At 39.4% G+C, this 25,077-nt stretch overlaps 2 protein-coding genes across 3 annotated transcripts in view; one reads left to right on the top strand and one right to left on the bottom strand.

The window, feature by feature from the left end:
- The window catches only part of LOC133519703 (proteasome-associated protein ECM29 homolog), a 38,710-nt gene extending 29,473 nt beyond the window's left edge, over positions 1-9,237 (top strand). The window contains exons 28-38 of the mRNA XM_061853759.1: positions 92-213; positions 891-1,113; positions 1,853-2,107; positions 3,101-3,290; positions 4,227-4,369; positions 5,572-5,723; positions 6,173-6,365; positions 6,713-6,851; positions 7,307-7,525; positions 8,387-8,458; positions 9,067-9,237. Of these exons, the coding sequence (XP_061709743.1) occupies positions 92-213; positions 891-1,113; positions 1,853-2,107; positions 3,101-3,290; positions 4,227-4,369; positions 5,572-5,723; positions 6,173-6,365; positions 6,713-6,851; positions 7,307-7,525; positions 8,387-8,458; positions 9,067-9,194 (1,836 nt within the window). The 3' untranslated portion in view covers positions 9,195-9,237. The remainder of the gene's footprint in view (positions 1-91; positions 214-890; positions 1,114-1,852; positions 2,108-3,100; positions 3,291-4,226; positions 4,370-5,571; positions 5,724-6,172; positions 6,366-6,712; positions 6,852-7,306; positions 7,526-8,386; positions 8,459-9,066) is intronic.
- Positions 9,238-10,213: 976 nt separating this feature from the next.
- On the bottom strand, positions 10,214-24,572 carry LOC133519706 (LMBR1 domain-containing protein 2 homolog). 2 transcript variants are annotated; one of them, XM_061853763.1, is made up of 11 exons: positions 23,811-24,572; positions 23,065-23,255; positions 22,662-22,855; positions 21,828-22,009; positions 20,642-20,812; positions 20,095-20,272; positions 18,982-19,163; positions 17,945-18,184; positions 16,620-16,821; positions 15,858-15,959; positions 10,214-14,741 (listed from the first exon to the last, which is right to left on the bottom strand). In XM_061853763.1, the coding sequence occupies exons 1-11, from the start codon at positions 23,982-23,984 to the stop codon at positions 14,503-14,505; spliced, it is 2,055 nt and encodes a 684-aa protein (XP_061709747.1). In that variant the 5' UTR covers positions 23,985-24,572; the 3' UTR covers positions 10,214-14,502. The 2 variants fall into 2 exon arrangements, with proteins under 2 accessions (XP_061709747.1, XP_061709748.1); XM_061853764.1 differs by having other exon boundaries at positions 10,214-14,708; positions 23,811-24,566.
- Between the last annotated feature and the right edge of the window lie 505 nt (positions 24,573-25,077).

The following is a 25,077-nucleotide window of genomic DNA, read 5'->3' as shown; positions in this document are numbered from 1 at the left end:
ATATTTCCTAATTTAACACTTGAAACTTGTTTGTCAGTGGAGTACCTTTGATTGAAACCGCAATTTTTAAGACACCTCTTTACATTAACAGCTTTGCGTCCGCGCTTCCGACGTGAGCCAAGGCAAGGACGGCAAGCAGATCGTGTCCGCGATCCTGCCCGTGTTGCTCGACAACGGCATCACTAACATCGTGCGCGAAGTCAGGAGTGTCAGGTAAGCACCATATACAACTAAACAAATAAACAAGCAAAATTAAATAAATAACAGTGAGTCGTTAATAGGCCATTTTTATGTCGATTAAATTTTTTTCATAGATTTTGATAAAGATTGGTAGGTTTGAAAAGCTCCGTATTCTATTCGGAATAAACGCGGAATCCAAATTTGGGACAGAATAAATGTGTGAGAATTCCCACTGAGTGGAAGATTTTGTAGGATATACGGTGAAATAGCGATTATGTTGTACAGAATAAGGAACTAACAAGCAGGTTCGGTGGATAGCAAGCAATAAGATGGTGAATTGGTGGCATAAATAGTCAAAAGTAATGAAAATTGAGACCGTTCTATATTTTATGGCGCTCTATTTGTCAATCGTTGTTGTTTGAAAAACAAACACTAGAAATCTTCTTCGAGGGTCTAGAGAGGATCACCTCGATACCTCGGTATTGTACTGTATTGTCTTTCCCAACAATAAAGTTACATAAATAAAACTACATTCACGATCCTTAACCTTTTGACCGCCAAAGACGTCATATGACGCGCGCGGCTACAGTCCAATATCAACCTTCATGCGTACCGACAAGGTTCATGATTACGCGCCGCGTGCGATAGGCGTGGCGTTCAAAAGGTTAAACAATTGACAAAAGATGTGATTATAATCAAGCCATCATCAGCTTACAGACAGTATCAAAACTAGTGAGTGCGGCGGGCGACTCCCTCGCGCCGTTCCTGCCCAAACTGATACCCGCCTTGGTAGCCGCGGCGGGCGAACTGGAGTCCGCCAAACTATCCTACCTCAGCACGGCGATGGGCACTGACAGCGGCACCAGAGACCTTATCGACGACATGCGAGCCAATGCGGCCAGGCAACACTATACTACTGATACTGTTGTTAAGGTAAATAAAACATATTCTTGTACAAATATTAGGGTTTTTCAACGGTTAGTCATAATATGCAAGTTGACAGCTCATAGTGAACAAAATAAAAACAGCTTTTTAATTCGTTTCGGCTGAGATATTTCTGCGTAAAAATCGATCTGTTTTAGTTTTGAGATTTTGTGGTTGATCAGTCTGATCCCTTATTAAAAGTTGTTTATTATAATGTACATAATTACCTTGAAAATTATTGATTATTTTGACATACCAACATATTTGAAATTATTGTATTCTTGTACCTGTATTATTTTATAGTAAAAACCAAGTTGGCTTTATAAACTCCATTTTCTAACACGTTCCATCAATCATTATTTCCAATCTTCTTCCTCGCGTTGTCCCGGCATTTTGCCACGGCTCATGGGAGCCTGGGGTCCGCTTGACAACTAATCCCAAGATTTGGCGTAGACACAAGTTTTTACGAAAGCGACTACCATCTGACCTTCCAAGCCAGAGGGTAAACTAGGCCTTGTTGGGATTAGTCCGGTTTCCTCACGATGTTTTTCCTTCACCGAAAAGCGACTGGTAAATATCAAATGATATTTCGTACATAAGAACCGAAAAACTCATTGGTACGAGCCGGGGTTTGAACCCGCGACCTCCGGATTGCAAGTCGCACGCTCTTACCGCTAGGCAACCAGCGCAATCATTATTTCCAATAGTTCTTTAAAATTTAATTTTAAATATTTAAATTTTCCCACAGTGCATGCCATTCATAAACATCGAAGTGATGAAAGAAACTCTCCCCAAAATCCTCGAACTGACCAAATCGCCCCAACTCGGCACTAAAGTCGCCTGCACACACTTCATAGTGCTGGCCGCGCATTACTTGCGGAATGAGATGGAGCCGGTCGCAGGGAAGATTATGAGCAACCTGCTCAATGGGGCGTTCGACAGGAACGCGACGGTTAGGAAGAACTATGCGGAGGCGTTGGGACAAGTTTCAGCTTACGCTAAGGTAAGGTTTATTAATTATGTATGAACCCTTCCCAAAATCCTGGAACTGACCAAATCGCCCCAACTCGGCACTAAAGTCGCCTGCACACACTTCATCGTGATCGATTATAAATAACCTGCTCAGTGGAGTGTTCGACAGAAACGCGACGGTTAGGAAGAACTATGCGGAGTCGTTGGGGCAGGTTTCAGCTAATGTAGGCTTTTATTGGTTATCCTTTACGTAAAGTAACTGATTTTACTGCTACTACGACGATGGGTATCCTGTAAGGTACAAGCCGTACAAGTACGTAGTTAAGCGTCGGAAACTGGGTGCTCAGCGTTAAAAAGCTTTGATGAAATTTTCTTGTTACTAACTATAAGTAAACTTGTTTAAATATAGTAATTTTGAACCTTCTTCTAGTAGTCGATCGACTTGACGTTAAATCTAAAGATTCATCATTACGTGTCTTATCATGCAAACAAACGTGACGTTCCAATAATATGATTCATAGACAATCTAGACATCGTAATGTCAGATGATCCGTTCGTTACTGCGATTACTGATAAATATCTTAGTAGAAAATATATTTTTCAGTGTTTATTTGGTTGATTTCAATACTTTGTGAGTTTCTTTAAATATACTATAACATTTTAAGTGATGATTATTGTGTAATTCCAGAGAAAAGTGTGATAATGTCTTCGAGAAGTGTTTGTTTACATGATAGGACAAGTAAGGATGAATACACTTTCTAGTACCTAAGTAATCGGTTGACTTAGTGGCATTTGGTAGATATATGTAGAGATATGGCATTGGCAGTTAAATAACTGCTCGCGAGTGATGAGACTATGTCTCTATAAAATATTAGGTGTATGTCTGTTGTGCGCATTTTATTATTTGTTGGTGAAATCAATTATGAAACCTTTGTTATCAAAAGATACAATGACAAATGAGTTAGATATGCATCCTCATACTTATTATTTTTCTAACATGTAAATTAATGATTCTCCGTTTCAGCAATCGTCAATCGATAAGCTAATGAAGAAGTTAGTCGGCCTATACGAGACGAAAGAAGAAGACACAGCGCGTTCGGCCATCGCGCTCACTCTCAAATCCATCGCCAAGGCCAAGATAGAACACGTCAAGGACAATGAGGCGGTCTTGGCGCCTATGGTATTCTTGGCCATGCATGCACCAAAGGATGACGGTAAAATAATGTTGTTATTATATCATCCAAAAGCTGATAAAACGATACACGGCACGTTCACGCTCAAATCGATAGGGAGCGTGCATAAACTGTAGGGTGTAGGGGGCAGTACAGGAGACGTCAGATTTTTGGCGCGATGTGGGAATGTGAAGTTTATGCATCCATCCACACGATGGCAGAATCTACTATGCTTTGGCGTAAAGTGTACATGTTTATGTTTCCGATTGAGGCCACAAGATGGCAGACCCTCCAACGCGCACGGTCCCATTGCCGTTATGGCCTCCGAAAAAATTAGTATTTTATACAATTGTGATATAATAGAGAGCTTTTTAGTCGAGTACCATGTTTAGACAACGAAGCTTGCTGAGTTACCTAAGTAAGGCACGAGATTGAAAAGCTTGATTATATCACTATTGGGTACAATAATTTTTCTACGAGTCGTCTAAAATAATCCTTTTTTTATTATAAAACCTACATAATTAATGAAAATTGGTAAGTTTCTCAGTAGACAAAAATGTAGTACAAAATACATAAACGCGCGACTCCGCGCCCCTATAGTATATTCTATGGGAGCGCGGCGGCACGTGATTGGTAATTTTTTTATTGTTGACTACAGCGTATCGAAATGAATCTTATAGTTGAATTGGGACCTCATACGTGAAAAGTACGCAATTATAGTTTGGTATACGAAATCTTAATATTACAGTCGACGAGTAGAAAAAATTTATTTCGAGCGAGCTGTAGCATCCTTTTATTCGACAGCGATTTAGTCGAAGGGATAGTATATAGCCACTTTGAAGGAATCTCGCTCTAATCGGTTTAAGCAACCAGAGATTTTTCCAGTCCAGTCCAGCAGGGACTAGTAAATATTGTATATTGTCTCTTTACTATAATATTTTGTATGGTATAATATAATATGATCTATATGTTGTCCAGACTCGAGCACAGTGGAGATGTTCGAGGAGATATGGACGGACATGAGCCCGGCGCGGGCCAGCGGCATCCGCCGGCACCTGCCCGCCCTCCGCCACGAGCTCGAGCGCGCGCTCGGCTCCAGCAGCTGGACCAAGAAGATACAGGTGAGGGTACAATTGGAACTATGAAGCAGTTAAGGACACTTATCTCAAGTGACAATCTTAAAGACGCGTACTATGCATAAGTGCACTCAATCCTTTCATATAGAATCCTGTTATGGGGAAATGCAGCTGATTTTGAGCGGTTGTATGATCCGTGTCACTCTGAACGCATGTATATAACCACCACGCGCGTCAGTTGATCGATAACAATTCTTTCCTTTTGTCTTCGATCACTATACGGTCAATCCGTCTCGAGCCTTCAAGAAAATCATTACGAAAGCTATCTTGTGTTGTTAGTCTATAGTCTATTTTTTTTTATCCCGTAGACTAAAATGACATTTCATGTGTTGCTAGTTTTTTACGTCTTACAAATAGTGATGTGCTACAACCGGTACTAACCGAAAATAAACTATTGGGAGGTACTTATACAGGTGATGGCACTTCATTTTCACATTTGTTTTTTGCCTCTGTGCTCACATATACTATCATAAATTTCTCGCCTTGGCTGAGGGGTTTAACTTTTCGTTTTTTCCGAGGCGATAGCACTTCTTCGCCGCGTCCATGAGACGAAGTAGATGGGCGATTAGGATCCATGTATATGGAAACTAAACTTAACAATAATGCAGCAAACGTAACATAATAATAACTAACTAAAATCAACAAACGCCACAAAAAAAAGTCAACAAAAATGTACTGATCACATTCGATCACTATACGAGTAAAGTAACGAATAAGAATGTCGAATACGTAAACTAAAAATACCAAAATGGCGTTGCGTCAAATTGGCGATACGTCAATGTATTTTTTTAAATTTTTGAGTAGATTAGTAGTGAGTAGATTTTATTTATTGTTTATTTCCTATCATATAGTGAGTAGATGTCATTTATAGTTTATTTTGAATCTAAAATTAATTTAATATTTATCAGTTATTGACAAACCCAAATCAAAGATCAGCACTGTTTGTTTTAAGCTGGTCACATTATTTCTACGTTTGGCATTTGTGGTTGTCATTTTAGTCTACGGAATAAAAGAACAGACTATATCTATATTTATTTCATCCCTGATAATGTCAATTCAGCATTGTTTTGGTCTCCCCTCAAATTCTTGGTGGCAAAGCAAAACATCTTCTCTTATCTAGAAAAGCCGATCAATTTTATTACGGTGCTCTAAATCATAACTTACGCGTAACAATTTTTCTTCCTCAGGCGGCGAACGCGGTAAAGACGATATGCAAAGACCTCCCGGATGGCTTAGGCGACCAGCGGGAACAGTTGATCCGGGCGCTGTTAGCTGCCATTCACGGGAAGACCTTTGACGGGAAACAGCACATGATTCAAGCGCTCGCTGAGTGCTGCAGGTTAGTTTGAACCTTGTGTTGTAACTGACAATTCATAGGTCAGTCTAGTGTTGCTGTTAGTAGTAAATGTAAGACGACATGCAAAGATCTCCTGGACCTGGTGACGAGCGAGAATAGTTGATCGAAGCGCTGTTAGCAGCTGTCTACGTGAAGACCTTCGAAGGGAAACAGCACAAGCTGTTTATATAATACAAGCGTTTGCTGAGCGTCTATAAATTAATGAAAATCTAGAAAGCAATGTCCTCTAATTTATTCATCGACTTCAAATTATCAAAAGTTTAAGTATTCAGACACCTGTGTCTAGATCTGTTATCACTGCCTTTTAAGCAAGGGGCTTATCACTAGCTTTGAAACCCCTCTAAGAACGCTGAATGAGAAACAATATCTAGCCACAAATTTCTCTAAGTCTACATAACATGTCTCGTATCTAACTTATCAATATCTTCCAGCGTGAAAGACGGCGAGGCGCCTATATCCCAAGCGCTGGCGTCAGAATGCATCACCGCGCTGCTAGTAGAAGCGCGGAAACAAGAAATGGTGTACAAGAAACACGCCATCGCCGCGCTAGGGGAGGCGCTCAGCGCCATTGAGACGGACCACTTCAATCAAGTCTATGAGATCGTCAAAGTCATACTATCCAAGGTAAATTTTATTAAGATTTAAAAACCTGATTTCATTTTAACGAACTAAAGATCCAAGGAATGGTGAGTCTAACCAAGAAATTCACAGCTAACCTCTACTGTTCACGAACCCTTGTGTGTTTTAGAGACTCTTGTAACCTAAATCTAAAACTTGAACTTGAAATGTAAACAAGGGTGCTGATCCATTAATCCATATCAATCGATCACATATCTGATCGATGATATCGGTGAGTTATGCACGCTCCTTATGACAAGTTACAATACTCTTCATCATTCATAAATTTTGTTTATTCATTGTATAAAAAAAAGATAGTGTTATTCACACACACAATATCTCTTGTCTTTTAGGATGAATTATCAATGGGCAAGGAATCAGACGAGGAGGACAACGAAGGCGCGCGCGTGCGGCGCGAGCAGCTCGGCGCGCTCAAGGAAGCCGCCTACGAACTGCTGGGCAAGGCCTGGCCCAAGGACGCCGCCACGCAAGGTAAACTACACGGTAGGAATAGACGGCAATTATGTAGCTATTGGCACGAGTTGTCAGGCAAGGAGTCCGACGAAAAGACAACGAAGGCGCGCGCGTGCGACGTGTTATCAATGGGCAAGGAATCAGAAGACGCTGCCACCCTAGGTAAACTAGACAATATTATAGGACGAGTTGTCAGGCGAGGATCAGACGATAAGGACAATAAAGGCGCGAGCAGCTCGCTGAAGAAAACCACTTTAGAACTTTTGAGCAAGGCGTGGCTTCCTCCAACTCGAATGTAAGGTCCTTAGGGCCAACGGAGTGTTTAATTCAAAGTTTCAAGGAAGGCCCACATTGGCATGCCGCTTGAGCCCGATAATGATAATCAAAATTCAAGGGGTTAAATGGGGAGAAACGTGATAACCTTTTTTACATCGTATATTATAATCCTCGCTTAAACGTATTTTTATTTTCAGAAAAATACCAAGACGTTTTCTTCGAACACTGCGCGACCTCATACTCCATGAGTTCACGTTCCACGCAACTGGCTATTCTCGCCGCCGCCACGCGAGTTGTCGAACGATTGGTCGTGCTTAATGTCGAGCCTATGGATACGGATAACGTCTCTGACAGTAGAAGCAAGGCTATAAGCAGCGTCGTTGGACATGCGGCCACCATTATAGACTACACGTTGAGTAAGTAACAGTTCACACACACAGTTGGTTATCCTCTCGCTTTTAGAGAGGGTTCGTGCTTAGTGCCGAAGGTTATGGACACGGACGTCTCTGACAGTAGAAGCAAGGCTATAAGCAGCGTCGTTGGACATGCGGCCACCATTATTGACTACACGTTGAGTAAGTAATAGTTCACACACACACAGTTGGCTATCGCCCTCGTTTATGAGACTGGTTGTGCTTAGTGCCGAGCCTATGGACACGGACGTCTCTGACAGTAGAAGCAAGGCTATAAGCAGCGTCGTTGGACATGCGGCCACCATTATTGACTACACGTTGAGTAAGTAACAGTTCACACACACAGTTGGTTATCCTCTAATTTTAGAGACGGGTCGTGCTTAGTGCCGAGGTTATGGACACGGACGTCTCTGACAGTAGAAGCAAGGCTATAAGCAGCGTCGTTGGACATGCGGCCACCATTATTGACTACACGTTGAGTAACTAACAGTTTACACACACAGTTCGCTGTCCTCTCGTTTTAGAGACCGGGTCCGCTATCATTGACTGGATGTTGAGTAAATAACAGTAAATACACACACACACACACATACAGTTAGTTGGCTATCCTCTCTGACACGCTGTAGACTAGTCATACTTAATTAGTGCCGAGCTTATGGACACGGACAAATAACGTTAGTACGAACAGGGCTATAGGCAGCTTGGTCGGTCATGCGGCCGACGTCATCAACTATAAATTTAGTAATAATTGTTAACAAAGGAATAAATAAATAATTACCATATCTCATGTGAACTTAATATAACATGTTTATCTCGATGCAATGTTGTGGCGCATGAATAAATATCATAATTGCGTTCTTGCAGAAAACAGCAATCAAGTGAGGCACAGGCGAGACGCGTTGAATCTCATGGAAGTACTCGTCAAAAAGCTCAAAGGTAAACCAATCTCACCTTATTTAACAGTACAGTCAAGTAATCTTTACCGCTCTGTCATCGAAATTTAAGGCACTGACTTTCAGAAATGTCTAAATCCTAAGTTAATATTTATTTTGTTATAGATTAAAAAAAACTAGTTACACTATAAAATAATTTTTTTCATACACTTATACTATGAATTTTCGCAAATGATTTTTACGCTTAAGACCCTAATCTGATAAATATAAGCCATTGTTTCTTTTGTGCGAGCGGTGGGCTCCCGTGTTGGGCGTGCCAAAGCAGCATTGTCGTTTAAAAAGCGGCAGTATCGCGGTGTTTTTAAGGTTCAAATCTATATAATAATATGAGCGCCCGAATACATTGAGGTGGTCGATCGTCCTACATTACCAAAACATGTTACATGTACATAGATTTGAACCTTAAAACCACTATGATACCGCCGCTTATTAAACGCCATTGTTGCTTTGGCACGCGCTTAAAACGGGAACCCACCGCTCGAACAAAATAAACAATGGCTTTTGTTTAACAGTTTAGGGTCTTAGGTGTAAAAATCATTTGAGAATATTCATACTATACAACATAATTAAATATATAGATTTGTTTTTTAGATTTAAACAAATTGGAGGAACTGGAGAAACTGAGCAGTATTTATAACTTGTATTCAAAAGATCTATCGAAGGACTCTTCACATGAAATAAGGGCAAAAGTTGATAACATTAAAGTGTACTTGAAATGAACTTATATGATAAATATGTAATAAAACAACTCTGTAAATTAAATGTCTTTTTATTTCATGATTGTGGTTACAGTAACAAATAGGTTTATAGGCAATGTAATTTTATTAAATTATCTTATACAACAGTTATCACATGAGAATATATTAATTTAATTAAGAATATTAGTATACTACTGGACGATTATTATATTTGGAATACATAATAATTCATAACGGAACTTGACCCTATGTTTTTGTGTGTTTTGATTTATGCGCCGATTTTAATAACCTTCGGTGATTAATGGCTATGAAATTAAATTAATATTTATATTATTTTTGGTAAATGCTTTATTTTAGGAGCAACGTTCTGTATTCTAGTTTTAAAATATTCCAGTAGTATAAACATTGATAAAATAACCCCACAAATGAATAAACCTAATTTTGCTAATTATTTATCCATAGCCTAGCAAGTTGAAAAAGAGGGTTTCATATTGAATTAAATATTTAACACAAAACATATAACACCTATTTTAGGTCTGAAACAGTTATAAAAATAAATAATTGTCAGTCGATAAAAATATGGCATGTCATGAACTTGAATGCCAATTAAATTGCAATTTATGACTATAAAACATTAAGAGTGCGTCGACCGTCCAGTGGCATTAGGGGAATTGTGTTTTCTAATAAACCAATTAATTTATGTATAAATCAGTATATTAGAATTGCTGTTATACTGATTTCGTGGTCTTTTCCACATACTTTTATTTTGCATATTTTTCGCTTTATCAACTAAACGGCCAATGGTGGCCACATTTTCAGTTGAAGAGGGCGCCACTGGACGGTGGAAGCAGTCTTAAAAAACGTTACGTAATATAGACATAACTAAGTTTAAACGCGATGATGTAACCAGTGCCATTACATATTTGAACAACAGGACTTCCAGTTGAACTTCAAAATGGCGAAGTCGTCTCTGGAATTTTTTTTGCTCATTAAAGTGTAATATTGATAGCTTATTATAGTTATTATGAAGCGAACTAACGTAGAAGTGTGCAGCTAACGAAGAACTAGTCTAGAAACGCGTTTAACCATTCTTTAGACAACTCCCGGCAATCCATCGAGGTTATTTGCCAAGTCCAGCAATAACTAGACGCCGACGCTCAAAAGACGCTAGTGTGAGGTGACCATTACGAAAAGCAACCATCGTATATCGTCATACACTTACTTTTGTAATTGGCGAAGTCATTATAAAATTGATGGGAGCCGTTTTTTAAAAGAAGATCTCTCAACTACTACTACTAATCTGTCAATATATTTATGTCTTGCGAGTTCCACTTGGTTCCAGCAACCAAGTACCTATTCGTACCACGTAAGTTTTTCGTGGTACGAATACTTGGTTGCTGGAACTACTATTATTTGTACATAAAATGGTTCATCTAGAATCTTGCTGTTGACGCTAAAAGATAAATAAATTAAATACAAGATTTACAAATACCGCTAGCGTGAAGGACGTATCACACAAAAATGAACCTTAAATAATAAAAGACAAACTGGTATTTACCTTTAAAACTCTATTTAAAAAAATCTCGTTATAATACATGTTACCTATCTACATAATTGTTGAAGCTCTGTATATTATGTTCCTACCGAATGCATATCATATTTTTCGTTCATTGTTAAAACAGATTGTTATAAAGTAAAACGCTAGTAACGCATATAACTGTATTATTTTATAAAAGTTAATGATTACTCGTACTGGGTCATTCTGCAGATCTGTGCCTGCGTCTAAACTCCGTCAAACCATACTAAATGTATGAAGTTTGACGGAGTTGAATCTGACCGCAGTCATATAATTTGAGAATGATCTACTGATGAATATATGTATTTTACTGTAGTTAGATTTTCAACAAAACTAGAATTTCTGTAATAAAGAAAATAATCACTACCTCTTCTCAACCGTGTTGCGGTAGATGTCGTTAGACGCCCTCCTAAGACGCATGTGAAGGATAAGGTGGATATTCCCTAAGTAGCGATAGCTAACTTGGTATCCCGGAATCGCGTATTTGAGCCAAATGAGGCAAATTAAAGGGAGGGCCGAGTATTTCAATGTATTTATTTTCAGCAGAGGTGCCAAAAATCTTATCATGGTTAATAAATCCGACACAAGACACGACAATTCAACGGAGCCACGCCGTTTTGTCGCCTAAATTGTGTTAAGTTTATTGCCTGATTTAAATTTCAAATAAATAAATCATAAATAAAGAAAACACTAAACAGAATAGCCCGTGAAACAGAATAATTGACGTTAATTTTAGGCATTGAGGAAATTCTCTATTATCTCCTTAGTTTTTCACCACTTATGATAAATACACATTCTATTATACAGCTAGTTATAAAACGTATAAAAACAGGATGACACAAAAATGAATAACTAAATGTGTTATCATTTTAAGGCATCCCTGTCGGCCTTAAGACATTTAAACATCTAATATTTCCACTATAACTACAGATGTCCTAAACAGACAGGGGCATCTTTCTTTCCCATTACATACTATTTCACTATTCTGCTCTACAGCGTATATATAGCTATTAAGAAACCAATTTGCTGTTATGCGTGGTATGGCCGTATTGTTATAGGCTTAGCGTTTAACTGAGCCGATTGGTATGAAGTAATTATGATAAGCTGCGGATTGTTGAAGGCTTGACTGCATGAAGCTGGTTTATATTATGTTAAGTAAAAATATAATATATCTATACTCTGTATCTTTAGGTATTTAAATAAAAATAATCAAAGTCTACCCACAAATTTCTCCTTAAGCCAGTTGAGGGGAGATGAAAACATTACATGATCAAGTAATATAGGTGAAAGTCAGGTCGTTCAGTCACAGATCTAGGCGGTTATGTATTTGGTTGGTCAACCAATAATTGTTATAACTACCGGAATATTTACAAATTGTTTACTTTCTTTACATACCTAACGATACACAGTATAGATTTCGGTCTAAATCTCAGCTAGAGTTAGACCAAGATAAGTCTGCAAAGATTTTGATAGCACACGCATTGCAAGTGTTATATTAAACGTCAAACTTCTATGAAATTATGACTTATAAATAAAACTTGTACTGCGTAAGCTATCAAAATCATTGCAGACTTATCTTGGTCTAATCCTACCTTCTACTAGAAAATCACAGCGCATTTTTTACCAACCGCCTGAGGTAAATAGACCTATAGTTCGTGTCATTCATGATGACGCGCAGATTTGTCAAATCTAACCTTTCATAATATGACAATACGAGTCAAGGCATGTGTCTTCGTGAATGACACGATGTATACAAGGTGGCCAAAAAATATGTGCATTCCCGTTGCCAGGGAGGTTTTGAGCTTATACTGAGCAACTTTTACTATGGGACCAAACCCGAAATCGCGAAAAAAAATTCTTGGTCATTTTATACATTCTAGCTGGTCCATTTTTTATGGGAGGGTAAAGGGTTCTTTTTCGCGATTTTGGGGTTGGTTGGTCACATAGTAAAAGTTGCTCAGTATAATCCCAAAACCTCCCTGGCAACGGGAATGCACATATTTTTTGGCCACCTTGTATAATACAACTTGTTTTACTAATTGACTTACGTAACGGGCTTACAGTTTCTAACATTCATTATAGAGGGGCAACGTACCAACATAAAAAGGTGATAAGAATTATATGCAGTAGAACGTTTACAAATGAAGAGTATCAAGACGAAGGTTAATTATCGAACTATTTACTTTTAATCAGCATTTTTAACACCAACTGAAGTTTTTGTTTTATTTATCATGTTTAAGATCACGTTAGGAGTGAGTTGCAGATAGCATAGAAGCGTAACATTCATTAATGTAATCCTAATAACCGGCATGGTGCGCAAAATGTTGTCAATATACCGTCTTGTAGATATTATTGAAACTAATTGTATACATAAATAACTACGTCACAAATCTCTTGAAAACCGCCAGTTTCACCAATAAGGAGCAAGCTGAAAATAGCGCTGCAGCCTCCGTGCTGTAGCACAATGCTGAGCTTGAGCCTTTTTGCTAGCACACTTAGTTAATTTATTGTTTGTACCTTATAGTTTACGTGTGTTTGGCTGTTTGAAAATAAAATATGTTTTTTTTTTTTTGATGAACTAACAGTAACACTAAACTTCTTAACTGATCATTGGCGAGCGGGCGATGGAACAATAAGAAATAGCCGACCTCAAAGATGTTACCGCGCAAGATAGACACCCAGCTCATTATAATTAGTACTACGCAAAAGATACGGAGGATGCTATTTCGTGTGACTTTTCTAACCCCTCGAATCCCACGAACACGATATCGCGTCGGCAGAAAAGTTACCTTTAAGTCCCACAGACGCTATATGCACAATCGATTTCATACAAAATGTATGGAACGTCTGGGACTTTATACTTTGTCTATGCCTGAGACTCGAAGGAATTCTAATGAGCAACAACAAATGTACCTAAAATGACATATATGTAAGGGCCTTACGGGCACTAAGAATGGTGCTAGTTCAGTGGTGTCACTCACGAATTCGAGCCAATCATGCACTTTAGGTAACGCAACTAATTGCGCGCGTGATGCGAACTCATCAACCAATCGCGTTGTGGCGTTAAGACTGCAGGATTGGCTCGAATTCGCGTGCGTGACACCGCTGAGCAGGCCTGGCCCCATTCTTATTGCCCGTAAGGCCCGTCCTTACATATATGTCAATGACCTAAAATAATTGGAATATATTAAATAGTTCACTACGACTAACACTAATAAAATTATTACAATGGACAAAAGCAAATACTTTTTTTGTACAAAAAATAAATCTCTTATATGACTCAAGCATCCACATTTATTAACACAATTATAATATTTATAACAACCAATATTATACTGCAGAATAATTTACTGTACACCTTACTACGAGTTTTCATAAAGAAACATTGAATAAACTGGGTTTGATTTTGGGCCTAAATCCTAGTCTATTTTAGGCTAGCGCATACGATGGAATTCAAAGAATTTAAAGTCGAAAAACACACATGGCTGTATTTGCCCAAACATTCGTGTTGCATCTCCTTCCAATATCTCAAACGAAAATGACCGTAATATTTGCGCAATAATAGCCAAGTATGTCATGGGCGTAAATTAGGACAGAATTTCCCGATACCGTAGTTTTAGTTTATTCTCAATCAATTTACCTTTAATCCGTATACACCACAATTCCAACTGTTATAATAAACTACAATAATTCTGTACGCTGTCAATTTACAAGGCCTCAAAAGTTCTTTACAAAAACCCGGTCTATTGCACTTCACACATCATCGAAGAGGCCTCGCGGCGGCGCGCTCATCTTGTCCCGCCGCCGCTCGTCGAACTGCGACTGTATGGCGGGCAGCGTGCTCGCGCCGAACCGCTGGTCGAGGTCGTCGTCTACGCTAGTCCGGTTGTAAGGCAGCTCCGCGCGCTGGTAGGCGGAGATCGGCTGGGATCGTTCGGGACTCGGTTGGACGTAGTGGTCTGAGTCCACGTCGTGAAGGAGCCCGGTGTGGGCTGAAATGTGGTACCATGCACAATAACCGGTATAAAAATTATGGTAAAGTGAGTTGGAGTGTTAGTAACGCAGTGTGTGAAGTGTTGGTGTTAGGTGACGAATCTGACGTCACAAATAAAAATCGTGTTTAATTTCTTCACGAAAAAGAGTAATAAAATATGATTTTTCGCTTAAATGCGACCGAATATATATTTATTTTAAATGTATTGCATGAAACATGGAATTTTTTATGGGCGTTTTCTACCAGTCAACTTTAGAGCTGAACAGAGTCATTCAAATACTTTGCTGACCTTAGTATGTACAATTTAAGTGCAATCAGCCAATTGCTTGTAACTGAGTGTCATATATGTGATTTGATGTGCGTGTAAATTAAAAAAAACTATGTGTTGAATTTTATTGAATTCTGAATTCTATATGTGTTCTATTGTGAAGTGTTCAAACACCGTTAGTTTCACAAAAACAAGACCAAAAGTAAAGTCGGTGCAAGTGAGATGTAGTGCGTAACAATTACCAACACCTGGACCCTATTTTATAGTTACAATTTCCAAGTTTTAATAGGCAACACAATAAGTCAAAAGACTTGTTCTCACATTTGAAGAAGACTTGTAAGTTGTAATTTAAATGTAAATAAAATAGGGTCAAAATGGCCCATATAAATCCACACCCGTTGTTTTGTCGTTGTTAAAAATAATATATACTCAGTTATACAAGATATCAAAGGTTTAACATGCATCAAGACGATTGTTAAATGATTCCGTTACAGTGTCTACATCAATGAACATACATGTAAAACACTTTGGGCTGTAGATAAATTAAATTTAATTAAATCGCATTTATTTAAGACCAACTAAGGGTTAATATTGTTGTTGTATTGTAGAAGTGGAGAAAAATCTCAGAACAAATCTGGGCCATAAGCAACTGTACGAGCATATTGAATTGTCCAATGTCAACTTCTGACAACCTGAATTACCGCATAATGCTCGGGGCCGTGCTACATTTATTTTAGGTTTCAAATTAAATGCACGATTTTTTAATTTTTACAGGTTTTCTACTATTAATAACTCTTTGCGATAAGGTAAAGAGTAAGAGATGAGTATAACCGGGGTAGGTGTTACCTCCGTCCTGGTGGTCCCGCCGGGCGCGGTGGCCGGAGTAGCGCTCGCTGTAGTCGCGGCGCCGCGTCAGGGACTCCTCCGCGCGCTGCCGCTTCCGCTTTTCTAAACACGAATATACAATAAGTACATTGTGCAACGAAGGGATAAGTGAAATTTTGCAAATGAGGTCTTTAGATACACGACAGCCGCAGGGGGGAGTTACACACAATGTTTTTCATCACACTTGCGAAAGAAAAAACTAAATTTTAAGCGATAACTCTTCAATTATTTCAGATATTCGTCCGCCATATTGTCATTCTTTGACAGGTTAGGCACAGGGCACAGGCCTATCCGGCATTCAGCTACGATAGAAAATTCTGTAAAAATATTTTAAATGGCTATATCGGCTATTAAATTAAACAAATTATATATTTTTATACATAAACAATCAAAAAAATTATAAAGGTCAGCATTTTAAAAGTAAAACTCATTTATAGGTTCGTATTAATTAGTAATCCAATAAAATAAAAAAAGATATAACTTGCCCGGGAACAAAACGTGCCTTTGTCCTTCAGTATACCTGCATGAATTAAAATATTTTTCGAGCAAGGGTGATGAAATCGTTATTTACGATGCACGTGCAGAAAATAGGAAATTCGCAACGAGTGATGATAAATTAGAACAAGACCGAAGGGAGTGTTTTATATCAACAATTTAATGCCAATTCTGCACTTGTATCGTAAATAACTATTGACGAGCAGTGAATAACGATTGAAGACTAACCTCGCTTAACGATCTCCCGGCCCTCATCAACGAGATCAGTCGTCAGCTCGTCGTCGCCCACGAACTGGTGGAAGCCGCAGAGCGAGAGGAGGCGACTGCCGAGCGAGAGGTACGTAGCCGCGCACAGCAGTACCACGAGCATCGGGAAGTAGATGTTGAAGCCTTCGGCGATGATGCCCAGGACGTCCATGTGGCCCATTATCTTTGGAAAATATGAATATGGTTAAGTGTGTGTGAGGCCTCAATCGTGGCTTAACCTTTTCGACGCCGTGTCAAACTCAAAAGCTTTTTTTAATACTACGCCGGTGGCAAACAAGCATACGGCCCGCCTGATGGTAAGCAGTCTCCGTAGCCTATGTACGCCTGTAACTCCAAAGGAGTTACGTGCGCGTTGCCGATCTTAACCCCCCTCGTTGAGCTCTGACGCTGTCTCGGACGCCACGTCACCGAAGTGTAAAAACTGAAATTGCATTGTATGCATATGCACGTAGGTCTATGTTGCTCTGTGGACTGTGACGGATTAATCCGTCTTCAACGTTGGACCTACGGTGCGAATATATCGGTCATTGGCGTTAAAAAGGCGGGGAAATTAGCTTTCTTACTGCTTCAGTAGGATTGCTTTAGCTTTGAAGCTTGTAAGGATATGTCACTACTAATGGGGTTGGCAACTGTCAAAGGTTTGCATAGATGGCGCCATCATAGCTTGCCCCTGTCTCTAATTTTGTTCTATAAGATTTGGTTTAAAAAGGTTGGGATACAGGGCATTAAAAAAAATCGACACAGGGCAAGCTATGCTGGCGCCATCTGTTAAATAATTCGACCGGCCAACCCGTTACCTAGATACTGATGACCGATAAGAGCATGACCATCTTACCCCCTTATTCATAAACGTCTACTAAAGTTGACAAGCCGCTAATAATCGATTGTCCCTTTCCGACGTATTGGTATGATGGAAAGGGACAAACAATGATTAGTGGCTTGTCAACTTTAGTAGACGTTTATGAATAAGGGGGTTAGACTCTACAATGGAGTCGCAGTAGGACATGTATAAGGTGCGATAAGTTGCGCTTCGTTTGATAGTTTGTACACTTACGCATTATATTGGACGGCATTTTGTTGTGAAATTCACAGGATTCGCGGTAATTCTAGCTTGCCTGGGCGCGAGTAAAGCTGTTACAATTTATTTAGAGCATACATTACATATATTTTTAAGTTTCTTAAATTTAAATCTTGTTTTTTGCCCAAGATACTAAAATGATCTGTTATTTTAGCGTCGATGTATGTGCTCTTGTTTTTACTTTTTCTTAATAAACTACGAAACTCACCTGAGTATAATAAGTCTCCATCACATACTCCTTAATAACATGCGAGTCCATATGTACAAGGCTGAGGAAGTTGAGGCACATGGCGGGCGTGAGGCGGCACACCATCATGCCGGAGAAGATGAGGCTGTACTCGTTGGTCTGGTGGTGCGGCGCCAGATACCACAGATTCAGCAATCTGATCTTCAGTACCGTCGAGTACGCGCAGTAGAACATGTACGCGATCACGAGAGTCGACACCCACTGGAATAGAAAATGAACGTTAAGTTATGGGCGCGTATGAGCTTTACGAATGCGCGCCGGGAGTCAGGCCTCACTTCCATTTATAATATAAAACCTCATCGTAACTATATAGGTTTTTAGCCGCCAAAAAACGAAAACTGTACCGCTTGGGCCAAGGCAGCGGAGAAAGGCTGGCTAGCTTAACTGGTGGCTTGGCCACCTCGAAAGGATGGGGGCTGATTGTGCTGTAACTCATTACAGCACACTACACCTACGCAGACGCCGTCATCCTAAGTATCAGTGGGTGGATAGATTGGAAGCAGATCTCCGTGATCTCAGCGTCAGTTAAAGATGACGTGAATTTTGTGTCGTAGGCCAAGACTCATTTTGGGTTATCGCACCAACCAAGTAAGTAGTAGCAAAGAGAATTTGAAATTTAGGTGCATTGACAATTGAATTGAAACTTTGTAACCATAAGTAAATTTACGGCCATCTTTCAACACACGATGAAAACTTTTAGAACGCCATTTGACTTTGATCCTTATTCTTTCACTGATGGGTTAAATTTGTTAAATATCAAGAAGTGACGTCATCGCATAGATCAAAGGCCATAGGTATGGCGACATCGTTTTGAGCGATTCGGTCTTCAAATATTAGGACGTTGCTGTTCAATCTATGCTTCTTATTTGAAGTATTCAAATCAACCAACTATTTTAAATCGATGCCCTTCCCAATACTACAAAGTACGAGTATTGGGTAGTACAATATAGGTGAGAATAAAAGGGAATGAAAGATACAACGATAATAGCAATACTCACGACAATAGCCGCATAGTTGTAAGTGTATTTAGCAGCGTTGAGGATGTTTGCGAAGATGGACAGCACGGGCTGCTTGCTGAAGAACGTCATCTCGGACCACACGAGCGCCAGCGACATGATGCCGGTGATCACAGCCATCGTCTTCAGGAAGTACTGCTTTAGGATGCACTCCCAGTACCATTCTGAAAAAAAAAACGGACCCAAAATGATATTCCAACTTTCAAAGTGTGCTTTGTTCTTTTTATTTCTGATCACATTAACTTTAACTGCAACGGTTAAGTTATTATTATGATGTATTTGGCTTAGGATAAGAGTTGTGACCGCAGATAAAAAAATGTAAAGTACCTATGCGTCTTTGTATGCGTAATCGAGGGCTACTACTGCTTGACAATAAATTTACCTACCACAAAACGCCGTAAAACGTCATTCACGCCGAGGCGGCGCGCGCGTTTGCCTCGCCCGAGCGCGCCGCCTCGGCCGAGGCAAGTCTACATTGGCCGGTTTGTACGCGAGGAAATTGCCTCGCGCGTATGCTCGCTCTGTGTGGACCCGCCTATTTACTTCAGTCAGCTATCAAATTTGGGGCATTTGAACTTCTTTATGCGTCTTAGTTTTCCTTTGCATATGGGGATTCGCCGAATGTTGGCGGTTATAGAGGACCCAGATAGTCGCCAGTTTAAACGATACAAAGCAACGTGTTTTGCCTATAATCAATCAAAATCGAATATATGTAAAAAAAAAATCCGCTTAACAATTATTTCACTGGTTGTAATTTTGTCGTGTAATGTGTGTGCACATTATTAATAAAATAAATATGAATACAAAACGGTCTAGACTAATAAGTAGTGCACGGATGCCACGGATGGTGCGGTTGGTGGTCTCCTCTAGGCATTCCACAAAAAGGACTACATTTTTGGGGATGTGACGTATATGGCAACTACCTTAATAACCTGCAGAAATCTTTATTATATGTCGTTGAATATAAATTTAAGATATCACACGTTATCAAGCCAAATATCGGCTTCTTAGCCTTGTCAAAAGTGTAACAAAAATTACGTCACATACCCGAGATTTTTCTGGAATGCCCCTCCAGGCGGTACGTCCCACACTCACCTGTAGTGGGCGGGTACAGCAGCCGCAGGGCGCGCGGCCGTGCAGTGTGGAACGTGTGGGTGAAGCGCCGGTCCGGAGAGCGCAGGTTGGTAGCCACGTCCTCTAGGTGGAACACTCGCTCCAACGTTATGCCCCACTGGGTCTCGGTGCGTTGGAGGACGTGGAGGGCCTTGATCATCTGAAAAAAAGCGCACATTAAGAATTTGTTTTTTTCTTTTCAGAGTGAGACACTCAAATAAAAGTTTAGGCATAGCTTTGGGTGACTTCTTAATAAAATATTTATCTAGGTCCTTCACTTGTCACTTCTGATTGGGTAAAAGGGAGAAAAAAAATTACTAGATATTTTGGTCAATACTGAAGTATGTTTTTATTTATATTTATAGTGCCTGTAAAAGTGGTCAATCGCAGGGACAGACGGTCGGAGAGACGAACAAATATATTATGGTTCCGCTTTTATCACTATGACTATGTACCTAAACTATCTTTCAACAAATGAAAAATTCATTCCACACACATAAAGCATAATAAACAAGGAAGTCAAAGTTACCTTCTTATGTAAGTTGACGAGCGACTTGAGCGACGGCGCCGCGGGCCGCTCGGGCGCCGGGCGGCTGTTGAGGCGGTCCCGCAGCTGCACGGGCAGCTTCTGCACCGTGGTCTCCACGTGCCGGTGCAGCGGGTGCCCGGGGCCCACGGCCGCGGTGATCGCCGACAGACTCTGTTTAAAGGGAATAAAGTTTATTTCCGATTGCAATAATTTCTTAAGCTCGGACGTGCAGTTTGCTCGTATGTGGATTCTTAAGTTAAATCAGTAAGGTGCATTGTTGATTGCTATAAGTTACCAAGACCAGCCTGCTTAGGCGGTCACGCAACCGAATTGGCAGCTTTAGCAGGTGACCGGATGATAGCCAAAAGACTCTATTTCAAGGTAATGAAGTTCATTATCAATTAAGATAATTCTTTGAGCCCCGCGAGCGGCTTGGTCGCATGTGGGCATTAAGTCAAAGGAGTATAGTACATTGTGCAACGAAGGGGGTAAGTGAAATTTTGGATACGAGGGTGGTAATTCCCGACAGCAGCAGGCTGGAGGGAATTAAAGACCCGAGTTTGCAATATTCTTACCCCCACAGTTACACACAATGTTTTTCATCACAGTTGCGAAGAAAAAACTAAATTTTAAGCGAAATAATTATTAAATATGGTAACATATCAAACATTCGTCCGCCATTTTGGAATTTCTTGGCAGGTGAGGCATCGAAGGCACAGACCTATTCGGCATTCAGCCACGATTAAAAGTTATGTAAAAATGTTAAAATGGCTGTTAAATTAATCAAATTAAATAATTTTAAACATAAACAAAAATATTAAATTATAAACGTCAGTATTTTAAAAGTAAAACTCATGCTAACTTGGTTTGTATGAATAAGTGACATAAAAAAATAATAACGCTATAACTCCCTAGGGAGTTATAGCTTTTTTCACACTCCTTAACTCCCGCGGGAACAAAATAGTCCTTTGTCCTTCAGCACACCTGCATGAAATAAGATCTTTTTCGAGCAAGTGTGATGAAAAAGAAGTTTTCAAGATCAAGTCAACCGCGGCCCACGGTGGGTCACGGCTGTGATCGAGAATAAACTCTATCTGGAGGGAATGAAGCTTAATATCGATTGCGATGAATACAGATGGGGTGGGTTAAATCAAGGGATTAAGGTATTCTAGAAAGTAGAACTCACATCCAATATGTCGTCCATATTTTCCTCTGCTTCACATTTGTCAGTACTCAGTTTGGCTATCTTGAAGTAAGTGTATGTCAGAGTATAATTCTTCTTAGAGTTGTTCCACAGATTTCTTGGTACCTCCACCAGGGCGTAGCCCAAAAGAAGAATCAGGAGAAACAGACCCCATGTATTACTAGCTGAAAAAAAAGCCAGAATGTACAATGTACATTCAGTCTATAAGTTGAGTAGAGATCAAAGGAAATTACACTGTTTTGATCTAAATATAGTCGCAAATCTCGTAACTTTAGGTATTATTTACAATAGTAGTAAATCTCTAATGTGCTTTAATGGAGTTAGAGGTTTGCGACTTTAGCCAACAATGCGCAACAATGCGCATGTAACTCCTCTGGAGTTGCAGGTGTACATAGGCTACGGAGACTGCTTAACATCAGGCAGGCCGTATGCTTGTTTGCCACCGACGTAGTATAAAAAAAAACAATATCAGTTAAATACATTTTGTGTCTAAAATGATATTTCTTACCCAAAATGTATTGAAGTGAGTCAAAATTGACTTCTAAGGGCAGGCGAGAATGGTTTCTACAATTTGTACTTGATTGAAAGATATAAACTAGGGGAATAGAGATTTAAATATTTAGCCCAAGCCCAACTAGTTGCAAAATCAAGTCAGTTACTTTTTTCATAGCTATATATTATATTTTTTGTATTTGCTTTTGATTTGAACGGTTTATGTTTAAATTATGTTTATAAAACAAATAAATATTTGTCTATCCATCTATTGTGGTGGACATATACACAAATAAGTTCATATGCACTGATAGGCCTACAGACCTGAGGACGCGATAGCCTTGATCTTGGCCCAGTCCAAAGACACACCCTTCAGTGCAATGTAAATGAGCAGAATGCCGCAGATGAAGAGATACGAGCCGTAGTAAATGGCATTGTCAACGAGCGCCGACTTCAGCTTGCCCTTAACTGTGAAGTCGCCCGCTTTGCTGTATGACTGCATCATTGGCATTATCAACCTGTAATAGAAGGAAAGAAAGACTGTTTTACTTTGTAGGTATCAACTGTGTCAAAGGATCTCAATCATGTAAAAAATTAACTCTTATATCATTGAATAATATAGGATTTATGCCAAATATATTTTAAAAAAAAACATAGATATATGATTGAACTATAACTAACACCGGTAAAGAAAAAAATATTGAGTTATAATGAACAAAAAAAATACCAGGTAAGACATTGTGAAGTCCAATAGACAACCCTCCAGAGATTAGGGAACACACTGTCATCCACAAAGCTCCATGGTTTCTGACATTTTGTGACTGGGGGGATGGTGGTGGTGGACTCATTGTGTAGAGGAGACACACTCGGGGCCACTGTAGTTGAGTTGCTGTTTTGCATGCATTGTCGATATACCGTCTGCAAGATACAGTTATATTAATTTAGTACGCAGCAAAGTCGTCTGCTAATTTTACCTTATTTTGAAATAATTTACTGTCTTGCGTGAGAAACTCACATTTCTCTAAAAAGGTATGCATAAAATCTAACAGCCTGACAAGAAAATATGTAATGTGGAACTACTGAATAAGGATTTGAGTTTTGAGGCTTTAGTGAACACCAAGGAAAAACAAAACAGTTTTGACCCAATTTTTATTAAACTTTTATTTGTTTATACTACAACAATAAATTGTGTGATAGTGTAGCAGTGGTAAAATCTGCTAATCATATTTCCAATTAGTATTATAATAACATATAAGATAATCAATTACTAGCCAAGACTAAAAGGGGCGGAAAATGGTTATCTATCAATGATAAGACTTATATCCAGACGAGGTAAATTATTATTAACTTTCTGTACCTAAGTTTTGTATTGCAAAACCACAATAAGAATTAGACAGTGATGCAAAATCGGCCCACATGTGATGGTTGGATTAATGAAGAAACTAATAAGATTTAGATAACAATTTTACTCACCGAAGACACATCCAATGGCAATATAAACATAATAACAAACGAGAAGTACCATGCTGTAACTACAGCTACTGTCACTATTATGTGATTTCTGTACACATCTCCATATCTGTACAACAATGTAGCTGCCAATATAAACGCTGATATAATCTCTATCACAAACAGTGTGTAAGCCATATTGACAGGCTAATTTGAACAAGAAATCTTTAGTTTTTCTTCGCCGTCACCGCTGTTCTTTGTTTGTCTCTCCACACTCGCGCCGCTTCGTGCTGAAGCTGTTCGAAACGTACTTGAGTCGATGATTTTAACGGCAACAATATCGGCTTCTCAATCTCATACTCCGCGGGACATTCCTCGTAAAACAAGACACCAGTATCAGGCAAAATCGGATCGAACTCTATACTTATGTTATCAGACTTCGTATCAGACATTTTAGACACTCGTTAAAAATAATAACATTGTTGATGGTAAGTATAAAGCTAACATTAATGAAAAATCAATGATTTAGACACGCTTTAAGCATTAGTTTTAATATTTTGATAACAAGACAGAAAATTAGGTCGTGTTGTGGAAAATGTGGATGACGTTATTGACGTTAGTCTGTTCACATCATTCAACTGCGTTTAGTTTAGATAGTAGTGGTTTTGATAAACATCGTGGATGCGACAATTATAGCCCACATATTATATGAAGCGCTGCAGAGTGAACGGCGTGAACGTTCATATCGCGAAAACGTGTTGTAGTAGCATTAGCAATATAATTAGCAATTTAGCACCATTTAGCACTGTGCTTTAGCTGTCATTCACATGGACCACAGATAGTATAAATATCTTATTTGCGGTTTCTAATTTCTATCAGTAGTCAATGTCAATAGCATTCCCGTTAGATGACGCTGCCTTCTCCTTATAACATCTGGCAAACCGCGCACTGAAACCGCGGGGAAAATATATCATTCGGATTCAGACTGCACCAGCGTTACTGCTGCAGTATAGCGGCCGACATTGACATTGCTGCCGACTGTACTGCAGCCGCAAATGTCAAAACCAATGTTGATGCCCGGATTTTTATAATACTTATATAGGTATAGTTTTGCTCTTTGCAATCTCTCAATTTATCGGGCGCTGGGTATCGCACACAAGCAATATATCATACTCGTATATTACTTGGCTACTTTCTCATAAACATGAAGGTAACGAAACGCGCTCATATATTCGCCAACAAGCGTTCGAGAATAATTCCCTCGTGAGCGATAAAATGCTTCCTCCCTCAC

Source organism: Cydia pomonella, chromosome 7 (assembly GCF_033807575.1).
Source record: "Cydia pomonella isolate Wapato2018A chromosome 7, ilCydPomo1, whole genome shotgun sequence".
NCBI lineage: Eukaryota > Metazoa > Arthropoda > Insecta > Lepidoptera > Tortricidae > Cydia > Cydia pomonella.
Note: the sequence above shows the minus strand (reverse complement) of the source record. Positions and strands in the feature narration are given on the sequence as shown.